Source organism: Lathamus discolor, unplaced genomic scaffold (assembly GCF_037157495.1).
Source record: "Lathamus discolor isolate bLatDis1 unplaced genomic scaffold, bLatDis1.hap1 Scaffold_70, whole genome shotgun sequence".
NCBI lineage: Eukaryota > Metazoa > Chordata > Aves > Psittaciformes > Psittacidae > Lathamus > Lathamus discolor.
The window spans coordinates 65,914-77,500 of record NW_027069385.1 but is presented as its reverse complement, the minus strand read 5'-3'; the positions used below and the strand labels follow the sequence as shown (position 1 = coordinate 77,500).

Below are 11,587 nucleotides of genomic sequence, written 5' to 3'. Positions count from 1 at the left end.
ACCATGAGCCATCCCCTCCATCTCCATGGAGTCAGAGGTTGAGAGGCAGGTTTGTGCTTTATGAGGAGAGAGGAATTGTGCGCAAAGCAGCCAAGTGACCGCAGCGGAGGTCTGGTGTGATGTGCTTAGCACTGCTCTTGGGTTTCCTTCTGCTCTTTGTTCAGCATCCTTCCAATAACCTGAAACAAACCTACAACCCACCTGCATTTCATAGTCTAAATGTCACCTACATTTCATAGACTATGGAATTCAGGACAGCCTAAAGCCATTAACGCTGTTCACAGGATCTATCGCTTCTGGGCTTGCTTTGTATATTCACGATGTTAAACCTGTCTCCATGACTTGGTGTTGGCCAATGCTTTGAGCTCAGCTTGATGTGCAGAAGAGAGCACAGAGGTTAGAGATCAGGGTCTCATCCTGATCCATGGTACCTGTGGGGTTTAGGAGTGGTTGTGCTGGGCTGCGTGAAGGAGAGGATGACTCAGGAGCAATGAGTTATGTCTCGGGTGCTGGAAGGGAGACCCAGCTGCTGGGTGATGCGTTTCTGAGTGGCTGAAGTGAGGTGCGATGATTTGTACGTGATGACACTTCCTCAAACACAAGGAACTGAGAAGTACCCACTTTTATTCCCTCTTAGTAATTCCTGAAGTACTTTGAACTTAAATAACTTAGAAATTACTGTGGTGTGTAAAATTAGAGTTGTGAAACCTGCTCGGACATCCCTCCTTTTAGGACTCCCTGCTCCCCTCATTAAGTGTTGAACCAGAATGCTGATGACAGCCAGTGCTGTTCAGCTTAACGCTGTCACTGCTGCCTTGGCTTGGAAAGAAAGAGATTTTCACCCCCAAAAGTGCCTTCAAACCACGCCGGCGGAGCCCTCAGAGATCCTCCTTCTGCAGGGCCCATCCTGCCTGCTCCTCACCCAGCACCGCGGCTTCCCCGCTCTCGTGGTGGATGTTGCTCGCGGCCCTGACGGCGGATTTCATGGCTGTGTCAATCCAGGCGTGGGGCTGAGCCGTGTGCTCCCCTGCGAAGTGCACCCGGCCCTGGTGCTCGAAGAGGTCCTGCGAGTAATCAGTGAACTGGTAGGGGGTGAAGGCAGCGAATGCCCCCAGGGAGTACTTGTCCAGCTGCCACTTCTTGATGACGTGCTGGGTGCAGGTGTCCTGCAGGTACTCCTTGCTCACCCGGTGGATGGCTGCCAGGTCTTGGAAGACCACATCCAGGCACTTCTCCTCCGTGAGAGGCAGGAAGAAGTCGGCGTCGTCATTCCAAGTGTAGGAAGCCAGGATGACGCCCACCCCGCTGGAGAAGTTGTGGCTGGGGTAGTAGATGAAGCGGGAAGGGCGGTCGGTGATGGATTGTCCCCCTCGGATGCCGTCCCGCTCCCAAAACTTCTCCTTGCAAGCCAAGGCGATCTTGGAGGAGGACGCGTAGTGCAGGGAGCGCAGGGCATGGGTCTTGGGAGCAGAGAGGGGTGGCAGGAATTGGATGTGCCTGGTGGCCTTGCTGGTGGAGGTGACAAGGACGTAATCTGCAGTTACCGTGGTTGGAGCCAGGGTGTCCGGATCACGGTAATGAACGTGGACTTTGTTCCTCTCCGTGACAATCTTCTCCACCTTGCAATTGAAGTGGATGATGTTGGGCAATGCTTTGTGGAAGGCGTTGGGCAGTTGGTCAAATCCTCCTGTGATCTCGTCAAATCTGAAAGGAGAAGATAGTGAGGGAAAAACACTGGGGTTCGGGAGCTACAAAACCCGAGATGCTCTAACAGAGCTTGGTGGCCCTTTGAGTCGGGAGCGATTCCCATTGAGACACCCAAGATGTCTCTGCTGGTGGCTGCTGGGGCCCAGCACGAAATGGGGTTTGCCATAGGAGACGTAGTCTTACCTCTCGTCAGAGAAGACGTCAAAGTCCCACAGGGAGGCCAGGAAGGACAGGTAAAACCCTGAGTCCTCGTTCAGGAGGTCACCGATCATCTGGACCGCTCCTCGGCTCAGGTTCCCTACTTTGATCAAATACTCCTGGAAAAGCCAGGAAGAACACATAGCCTGTTGTTATTGTCCCAGAGCTTTAGGTCCCAAGCCATATTCATGCCCTGCTGCCTTGCTCCTGCTCCTGATCTACCTAAAGCCCAGACCAGAAGCAGCTTCTTGCAGGAGACCGATGTCTCCTTGGGTTTAGCAGGACAGAAGTTCGGGAGACGGATGAACAGGGATTTGTGGCTTTGAGACAGTTGGGCCACGTGAAGATGCTCAGTAAATCCTCCCCAGTGCTTGGGGAGACCCGTGGTGGAGGAATATGGTCAACCTGGATGAATTCCCAGATCCTTTCTCCAAGCAGGGATGGCAGGTTAAGAATCAGTAGAGGGGGAATGAGCTTACTCTCTAGCCCCAGACCTTTACCTTGGTGGAGAAGGAGTCGTATTTAGTTAGATACTCCTTGCAGTCTGTAGCCTGGAACTTCTTCAAAGCCTGGAGAGGAAACAGTGATGTATTAATGAGGAAAGAAAGCACATTCCCAAAGTGCTTCCATGGGTTCCGTTAGCATTGGCTGGGGTTTGGTGACCCCCGGAGCTGAGTTAGAGATCATGAATTCTGCTGCTTGGGCCTCAATCTGGGGAAGTTATGGCCTTAATGTGGCATCTTCTGCTTCATCCAAGGCTGGGCGAGTGCTCCAGAGAAGGGAACGTGGCTAAAGAGGGTTTCAATTAGCTGCCCTTGTTTCTGAATGAGCCTTCCTAAGGCTAAAGGACCCTACTCTTCCTCGGCTCATTGCTGAGTCTTCCTCAACCCATCGTGCAGACGAGGGTCCACCAGGAAACAACATCAGTGTCTCTCGGATTCCCTTCCCTGTGGGCACGTACCTTGCGCAGCGCTTCCCGGTACAGCTGGTCGGCACTTTTGCCTCTCTCCGATGGCTCCACCGGGTACTTGAGGATATTGGGGTTCCTGTTCACTTCCTTGGCTCTTACCCGAGTGCCGTTCAGCAGGTACCAAGTGTTCTCGTCGGTCTGGATGAAGGGGTTTAGCTTCAGCCCAAACTGCCTGATGAACTCCCGGACCAGCCTGAGAATTGAGGCACATGGGGACGAGTGCTTGCAACCAACCAGCCCCAAAACCCAGCCCCTAAAGCACGAGGAGCACAAAAGGACCCTTTCCCCTTGTTGTAGCCACGTATTGTGTTGGCACTGCATTGTGACAGCCCCTTCCCCCTGCCGCCCCATACCCAAGTCCTCATCTCAAACCTCAGCCTTGCTCCTCCGAGCGGGCTGGTTCCTGCCCTGATCACGGCTACGAAGCAGGGCACGTCCTTACCTGTGCTTGGTCGGCAGGCGCATGGGTCCCAGCTCCACGTACCAGTCCTGCCCCTCGGCGCGGTACGTCCTGATCCGGCCACCAGCCCTGCTGCTGGCCTCCAGAACAGTGACCTACAACCAGAGCGGGGTGAAGACCGCACGTGTTCAGGCAATGCAGCTAATTTAAGCAAAACACCTACAAAGCAAGTTCCCAGGCATGGTGACAGGCAGCATTCATGGGCCATAGGGTGGGACAGGTCCCCTCCAGGTGGCAAATGAACCCTTCACAGATCCAAACCCCTCCCTTGCGTTCATTTGGAGACCATCTAAAGGAGTTGCTTGGTGTGAAGCTCCCCTTGATCCCCTCCTGTGCCTGTGCCTAAATCAGATGAAATCACCCGAGCCCAATTGCTTTTCCTTCCTTTTCTCACCCCTATGGTCCATTCCCGTCTCTCTCTTCACACTGGAAAACCCTCATGGTAGGAAAACAAGACCCGAAGGCACCCATGTCTCATGCAACCACTGACCCTGTGGCCGGCATCTCGGAGCAGCTTCGCTGCTGTGAGCCCGCTTATCCCTGCACCAACGATGACCACGTCTGCTGCGTGAGTTGCAGGCTCCAGCCCGTGTTTAACAATGTGCAGCAGCTCTTCGTAGTCTTTGTCATGGAGACAATACTCAGGGAAGCACCGGAACCTCTTGGCACTCAGGAGACCTGCCAGCAGGAGGATTTGGAAGAGGACTGGGGAGAGAAGAGAGGAGAAGGCTCTTGGCAATGAGCATGCGGGTTCATTCCTAACAGCCAGGGGTGTGACAGCACAGATTGCCTCCAGGTACATTGGCGTCCAACCCCTAAAGAGGAACAATATCAACCTGATTCAAGTCAACCAGCACGGTTATTCCTTATGGGATCAGCAGGTCTCACAAGATGCTGGATGTCAAGTAATGTCAGGAAATGTGATTTTGAAGGAGAAATCAAGCCTACGGATGATTTCTTTTCTTTCCCATTCACATTCTGCTTTGGTGAGTTCCCCAAATGAGTTTGAGCCCCTTTGAATAAGCTCTGAAGAATCCATAATGAAGGAGGGTCATTAGTGCCACTCACGCACTAAGAATTGAGGCAGTCTTGTCCTGGTTGCCCTTTCCTGTGCCTTAGTAATCCACAGCAGTTTGGATGCAGTGGAGGAGAAGACAATAGTATATTGATAGGTGCACACTCTTGCATAGAGAGCTGGACAGATGAGCCAGAGATAGCAGGTGATAGGGCTTATCCGTTGAAATCAGATAAGACTCCAGCCCATCCGGAACAACCATTCCTACCGCACCAGAAACAACATTATTCCAGGGGAAGGAGGTTTGAACGGGGGATTTCGCCAGTTTTGGCTTCAGTTCTCCCAAATAACGTCAATAACTTTCGTTTTCTTTTCCTTCCCCAAATAAGGATGGTTTCCTTCCAGGGAATAAAAGACGCTGAAAGAAAAAGTTCTGAAATCCCACCCTGGGTAGTTCTCCCTTCTGGAAAATCCCTTTGGAATGTTCCTGCTGGATCAACCTCAGAACTGTTACCCTGCAGGTGACTGTTGGGAAGCAAAGCCCAGCTCCTCAAGCAGGTCCTTCTGCAGCCTCTGGAGCTCCTCCAGCTTCCTGGAGACACTGACAGCGGCAGTAAAAACTAATTAGAAAGCACTTGCTCCAATTAGGCTGCAGCAGCGGGGCTGCCTTTGGAGCAAGGCAGAAAGTGATTGCGTGTTGATGAAGCCACAGCGACCTCCTCACCCAGGGCTGCTGCCCTGGTCCTCCCGGAGGAGATCAGGCTTTCCATGGGAGGGGATCCCAAAGACGTTGGGGCCATTGGAATGGATGGATCTCCATCTTCCCTCAGACCTTCTTGTGCTGGGAGGAGAAACCATCAGCCTGATGTCCTCCAGGGATGCTCCCGGAGGTTCTGAGCTTGTTTCCATCTATCCCTGCACAACCAGGAGCATCCCAAACCTGCAAGAGAAGTGTCCTATTGCCCGTAGTTGCTGCCAAGTCAAGCCCCAGGTGACCAAGCACTACCCTGAGCTGGAGGAAGGGAGGTTTGTGGTTACTCCATCAGGAGGTGACACAAAAGGCAGATGTGAAAAACAAACCAAAACCACCCCGAAAATGGGCATTGAAGAGGAGAGAAAAGCAGGAAAAGCCCAATAGGGGAGGCTGAGATTCGGGGAGAGCCACTCACCGGTCCCAGTCATCCTTCCAGCGGGAAGATGAGTCCTCTGCCGTGATTTGCTTTCATTTTATACCCTGGCTTAAGAAAAAAAGGAGGCAACATAGTTGTGGTGGCTGGGGAGGAAACCTGCCAGTCAGGGGCCGGAGGCAGCAGTGATTTGTCATCCCAAGGGGAACCAGCAATTGAGCGTAGCCGGTTCCTCTGACGGGTTCCTTGTCTTTCCTCACTGGTGTTACTGGGCTTGGACACAAGCCACTGAGTCCACGGCACATTTGGGAAGTGCCGTGATCGTCAGAACACCCGGAGCTGACCGCACCCTTGCCGAGAAGGGCAGAGACCTTCCCAGCACCCAAATGGAGGTTTGGTTCTTTCCTTGTGCTGCACGAGGTGGGATCTGGTCCAGTGTCGTGGGATTCATTTGCATCCCGGGGAGACCTCTGAGCTTGCATCCAGAACCCCCTGCTGCTGGGGAGAATGGGCCTCTCCAGGTGCCAGCGCACGTCGGGACACTTTATGGTCAAGTTTGGCTTCATCCTGTCTCCATTAGGACTGAGCTTGGGTGCCTTCCCTGAGCTGGCAAACACTGGGTGCATTGTACCACAATGGACAGTTTTGACCTCTCAAAGCACCATAAATCAACCTGAGGAGCCATCCCTTGGCTGGTTCACCATGTTCTACCCACCAGTCAACCCTGTGCAGGCTGCATTGCTCCTGGAACCAGATAAACCCACCACAAACTCCCCCTCCCAACCATCTTGTCCTTTCTCTTCCTTGCCTTATGTCCCCTTTACAGTTAAGCAGATGATGGACTCGTTTGAGGAGGAAATGAAACCCCATGGTGGTGCTTCCCGGACTTGTGCACCCTAAGGGGTGACCTCAGCACCAAGGTAGGCACGAGTCCCACAGAAGGGGCTTTCCCCAAAGCCTCAGTAGTCACTGGCTCTTCTCAGTAGTGTTTTCCTCACAGAGCACTCTCCTTCCCTGCAATGCTCTCAGTTCTCCTCGGTTGGAGCCCAGAGCTACATGCATCAAAGCAGAAGCAAGCTCCTTCCCTTGTGCTATTAAGAGTCTGGTCTTTAGATGTCTGGGTGTCTTCCCAGACAGCAGGGCTGAGGCCCTGCTCCAGCTTTGGTCTCATTAGTCTTGAGTTAGTCTTTAGTCTTGATTTGTTCTCTCTTCTTTGAGTGCTGCTTCCTTTAGTTCTTTGATTGCAGCAGCTTGAGCCAAGCGCATGGCTGGGCTTTATCCCGTTCCCCTCCCAAGAACAGTGCGGGGTTTTGCCAAGTGTCATCATCCTGAGGCGGAAGGGAAACCTATGGATCGCTGAGTGCAACTCCCAAAGTGGAGTTTTGGGGAACGGTGGTGCCCACTTGTGATGTTGCGTTGGTCTCATGCTGTTGATAGTGCCCCAGAGGAGTGGACTGCAGAGCCCTGGGGAGGTAAGGACTGGGAGCACTGCCTGTGCTTCCCATCCATTACCCTTTCCTCACCAACCAACTTCCCTCTGGGCTCTGGGGGAATGGTGCTGACAAATTGCTTCAGTCACTGATGATGGAGGGTTTACCCTTTGCCACCAGCAGGACTCGTTGACCACATCCACATCCATGGGATCTGTGTTCTGGTGGCCTCGTGACACAGACCCTGGGGTTTTGTGGTGCTTTTCCAACCTCGGCGGCGCGGCTCTTGCCCAGCAATGTGCTTGGTGGTGGAGTGTGGGTGTTCCTACGGCAAAGTGGAGCTGTTGTGGTCTCGTTCCCTCTGCCTGGCCCCGCATCAAGGCAAAACAAGGAGCTGAGTCCTCGCATCCAGTTCACCTGCTTTCACCACGAGTTCCCCTTCATCTCCATCAAAATCGGGTGGAAACTTTCCTCCTAAGAAAAACCAAAGGGTTGCACGTTCTCCTTGAGCATTTTGTCTCCATTTAGGAGGATCCCCCAGTGTGATCCAGGTTTAACCCTTGGAAAAATGCAAAAGCACCATTTTTCTGTAAAATGACCTCAAACAGCTTCTAGTTTGTGCCTGATCTTGTACTGGCTCGTGATTACCAGGTTGTTTTCCTGGTACCTGTGGGTGCCTACACTGAAAACTCAGCACCATGCTTTATCTCTTCCCACAAAGCAGCGATCCTCGGAAGGGGATTTGGGGATTACCTGATGAAACCAGTGCGTGCACGTGGCTCCAGAGGGTTTGGAGGGAGGGCAGTTTGGTTTATCTTGTTTTGATAAAAAGCTACATCAGCACGTGTCCTGACAAGCTGTTTTAGGATTAACCTCAAATTACAGGGTTTATTGTCTGAGTGCGGCATGCCACCCGTTGCAAAAGGAGTTCCTCCCATGTTCCTGCTCCCGTCTGCTGCTTCCCTGAACATTACTGGAAACTGAGTTTCTACCCGAAGCCAGTTACGACATGAGGCTTGGAGAAGGACAATGGGAGGGATGGAAACCAAATCGAATCAGCCGGCGTGGGACGGGTAAAGAAAGGACAAGTCTTTGCTTCCAGATCATTGTCTTTGCTTTTAATGTGGGTTTTTGATTAACGAAGGGAGGAGAAAAACCAGTCAGGGTTTGGTCCTCCGGCACCAGAGCGGGCAGATGTTGGTGTGACATCAACAGGGCCTTTGACAGTGCATGGCGGAGCTCGAAGGAAGCACGGGGAGGTGTGTAAGGACACCGAAGGTGGATGTGAAGAGCGAGCTGTGTATGTAAAGCAGGCAGAGGGAAAAACCCGGGTGGATTCATTAGTCACAGACACGAGGCTGAGGTGTGCAGGCAGTTTCTAGTGAGGAAAGATGCTCTTTCAAAGGATTTCCTTACAACTCATTTCCTGCTCATCCAGAAGACTCCCAAGGCACATGGAGCACGTCCGTGGTCGTGCAACTGCAAGATGCAACTCTTGAGGTTGGGCTGATGCTCTGGGGAACAAGTGATAGGTGTTAGGCTGGTGTCCTGAGTTCAGCAGCAGCAGCAGCCATTTCTCTCCTTAGTAGCTGGTGCGGTGCTGCGGTTTTGACTTTCAGCCTGGGAACAGCGCTGATAATGCCGATGTTTTCAGTTGCTGCTCAATAATGTTTGGTCTGGCCAAGGACTTTGTGAGTCTTGTGCTCTGCCATGGAGGAGGAGAAGCCGGGAGGAAGCAGAGACAGGACAGTGACCCAAACTGACCAAAGAGGTATTCCATACCACAGCACGGCATGCCCAGGATGTAAACCGGGGGCAGTTACCCAGAAGGGTTAAATCACTGCTCGGCTGGGCTGGGTATCGGTCAGTGGGTGATGAGCGGCTGTGTTCCCGTGTTATTTCCCTTATCATTACTATTGGTGGCAGCAGCAGTGGTTGGTGTTATACCTCAGTTACTGGACTGCTCTTATCCCAACCTGTGGGGTTTACATTCCTTCGATTCCCCTCCCCATCCCTCTGGAAGCGAGGCAGGGGGGGAGTGAGTGCGGCTGCGTGGTTCTGGGTTCCTGGCTGGGCTTAAACCACAACAGTTCTTTGTGGTGCCCAACGTGGGGCACAAAGGGTTGAGATAACGACACATCTTTGGGTCTTGTCTAGGGTCCGACCATGATATGGGAGGACCAAGAGATTTTCCCCGAGGCTGGACAGCCATGCATGCTAGGGTGTGTGGGACAGTATGGGCAAGCATCGAGGCCAGCGGGCCCCTCCAGTGCTTTGGAACTTCACCACCGAGCAAGTGCAAAACCCGGAAAAATTAGTAAAGCACTTCAACGAGGTGTGTGGGCATCCTGGTTATTAAATTAAATTAGTATAATTATATCTTGTACATATTTAATTTATATAAATATACATTATATAAAAATGGATATTATTTATATAAATAATATATAATGTAAAATATATTTAATATATTTATATATAAATATGGAAATATGTTATATATTTCTATTTTATTTGTATTATAGAAATGAAATGTTTATATTCTATAAATTAATTTAATTTATATAATACATAAATATATAAATTAAATTAATAATAATTAAATTAAAATAATTTAAATTAAACGAGAGATAGTTCATGCAGTAGCATGAACAAGAGTTGGGTGGAAGATTCTCCTTGGGAGGGTGAGCCCCCCAGCATCATGGTTGCCATGGCCAAGATGGAATTCGCCAGGATTCTACCCTTTATGAGCTGGCGGGAGATGCTGCTCTCTTGGCCAATGGGAGGGCTCGGAACTACTCCTCATTTGCATACTCACTTGCATAAAAAGGGGGGCTCGGTGGGGTTCTGTAGGCTCAAAGGGTCAGGGCAGCGCAGGGTGAAGGCTGAGCTGCGGTGCCCATTGCCATGGTGTCTGTTAAGGGAACAATGAGGAGAGCCCAGAAGAGAAGGAGGCCCCAGACGAAAAGGAGGCTCCTGCATGGGAGCAGACACGGGAGCCGCAGCAGGAAATCTGTGGCCAAGAAGAGGAAGACTTTGGACCAGGGGAAGCATCGGCCCATGAAGAGGAGGAGAAGAGCTTCCAAACGCTCCTTCCACTTCAATACCAAGAAGCTCAAGGGGGCCAAGGTGTCCGGACGGTTCCTCTCCCGCGAGGCCAAGGGGCTCATGTTCACCTTTGTGGAGGCCATCTACAAGCAAGTGTTGAGCGAGGCCAGGCGGCTGCGGAGGAAGAGCCGCGAGGCCATGGTCAGCCCCATGCACGTCCAAGCTGCCCTGCAGACTGTGGTGCCCAAGAGGAGGTGGAAGCAGTTGGCCTTCAGAAACAGGCACCAGAAGAAGTCTCCTCCACCCCGAGGGAGAGGATTCAAAGCACCTCAGTTGCTGAGGGCCTGAGCAATGCAATACCCAGTCTGGCAAAATAAATTGGCACAGCGATAAAGTCCCCAAAGCAGCTCCTGGTGATGTCAGGGGTTTCCTTGGGAGGGAGGGATGATGTGGGGCTGGGCTGCAGCTCGGTGTTTCGTTAGTGAGCATCTCTAAGTGGGTTTTGCCTTAATGTGGGTTCTGCCTTAATGTGGGTTTTGCCTTAATGTGGGTTTTGCCTTAATATGGGCTTCGCCTTAATATGGGCTTCCAGGGCCCCCTTGCTGCAAGCAGATGGTTTGGTATATTGACTATACGTATTTGAATTGCCAGCAGATGATGGGAATTGCTGTGAGCAGGGGGAAAAGCCCCCCTGGTCAAAATTGCCCAAGGATAGTGATGGTGATGGCCAGACATGCTAAACCCATCCCTCACCAAGGTACTGCCCATGGCAAAGCAGTGGCTCTTTAAAAGAGCAGCCTGTGCAGCAAGGGTGCCAATGGCTTTTAGAATAACGGAGTTTGCCGTCGCTGTGAGTGCTTTAAGGGTTGGGTTTGCTGCGAAAAAGCCTATTATTGGCATCAGCAGAAGGGAGGGGAGAAAAACGTTCGGGGGAATATTCCGGTGAAGGGGGAAAAAAGGAGGTTTCCCTGACCGGGAATCGAACCCGGGCCGCGGCGGTGAGAGCGCCGAATCCTAACCACTAGACCACCAGGGAAGCGCTGGCCGTGATTTGTCGCCATTGTGCTCTGCAGTAAATGAATAGGAGCAATGGGCGCAGGAGGGAGGATTTGGGGTAAAAAAGCAGAGAATCGGTGTTTCCCCTATGGGGTGGGGGGAAATTATTCCAATAGATTATAGAAAGTTTACTTTTCAGCAGGAAAACATGTGTCAGAAGTGGGATTTGAACCCACGCCTCCATTCGGAGACCAGAATTCCCAGGGTAGGGAAAGCAGAGCCTTGAGTCTGGCGCCTTAGACCACTCGGCCATCCTGACACTGTCTGAACCATTCTTCCTCTTCCTCATCCTTCCACGTCCCACCCTTCCTTGTCTCCTTTGCACCACCCTTAGCTCGCAGGAAGGTCGGGAGTTTTGCAGCAATTACCCTGTTTTCCACAGCCTTTGTTGCCATAAAACCAGGATCTGGGTTTTGGGAAGCGCCGGAGCAGCAACCTTCCTCGCAGTGATCACTGAGTGAGTGCAATAAGGGACCAAGGAAGACCACAAATCAAGTTGTTTCTCTGCAAGGTTTGGGGGTAATATGGGGGACTTTGCCTAAGTCAGAACAAAAATGGATGTTCTCTTGGTGTAAT

General features: G+C 51.8%; 1 protein-coding gene and 2 non-coding genes across 6 annotated transcripts; all 3 read right to left on the bottom strand.

The window, feature by feature from the left end:
- Positions 1–607: 607 nt before the first annotated feature.
- Positions 608–5,656, bottom strand: IL4I1 (interleukin 4 induced 1). 4 transcript variants are annotated; one of them, XM_065664876.1, is made up of 7 exons: positions 5,520–5,656; positions 3,826–4,040; positions 3,318–3,430; positions 2,867–3,068; positions 2,406–2,474; positions 1,891–2,024; positions 608–1,704 (listed from the first exon to the last, which is right to left on the bottom strand). In XM_065664876.1, exons 1-7 carry the CDS (start codon positions 5,530–5,532, stop codon positions 879–881), a joined length of 1,572 nt encoding a protein of 523 aa, XP_065520948.1. In that variant the 5' UTR covers positions 5,533–5,656; the 3' UTR covers positions 608–878. The 4 variants fall into 4 exon arrangements, with proteins under 4 accessions (XP_065520948.1, XP_065520950.1, XP_065520949.1 ...); XM_065664878.1 differs by lacking the exon at positions 5,520–5,656 and having other exon boundaries at positions 608–1,064; positions 1,188–1,704; positions 3,826–5,509; XM_065664877.1 differs by lacking the exon at positions 5,520–5,656 and having other exon boundaries at positions 608–1,460; positions 1,545–1,704; positions 3,826–5,509.
- Positions 5,657–10,919: 5,263 nt separating this feature from the next.
- Positions 10,920–10,991, bottom strand: TRNAE-CUC (transfer RNA glutamic acid (anticodon CUC)). The gene has a single exon. It is a non-coding gene; the product is annotated as a tRNA-Glu (tRNA).
- A 171-nt stretch (positions 10,992–11,162) lies between these two features.
- Positions 11,163–11,270, bottom strand: TRNAL-CAA (transfer RNA leucine (anticodon CAA)). The gene is made up of 2 exons: positions 11,233–11,270; positions 11,163–11,208 (listed from the first exon to the last, which is right to left on the bottom strand). It is a non-coding gene; the product is annotated as a tRNA-Leu (tRNA).
- Positions 11,271–11,587: the final 317 nt, after the last annotated feature.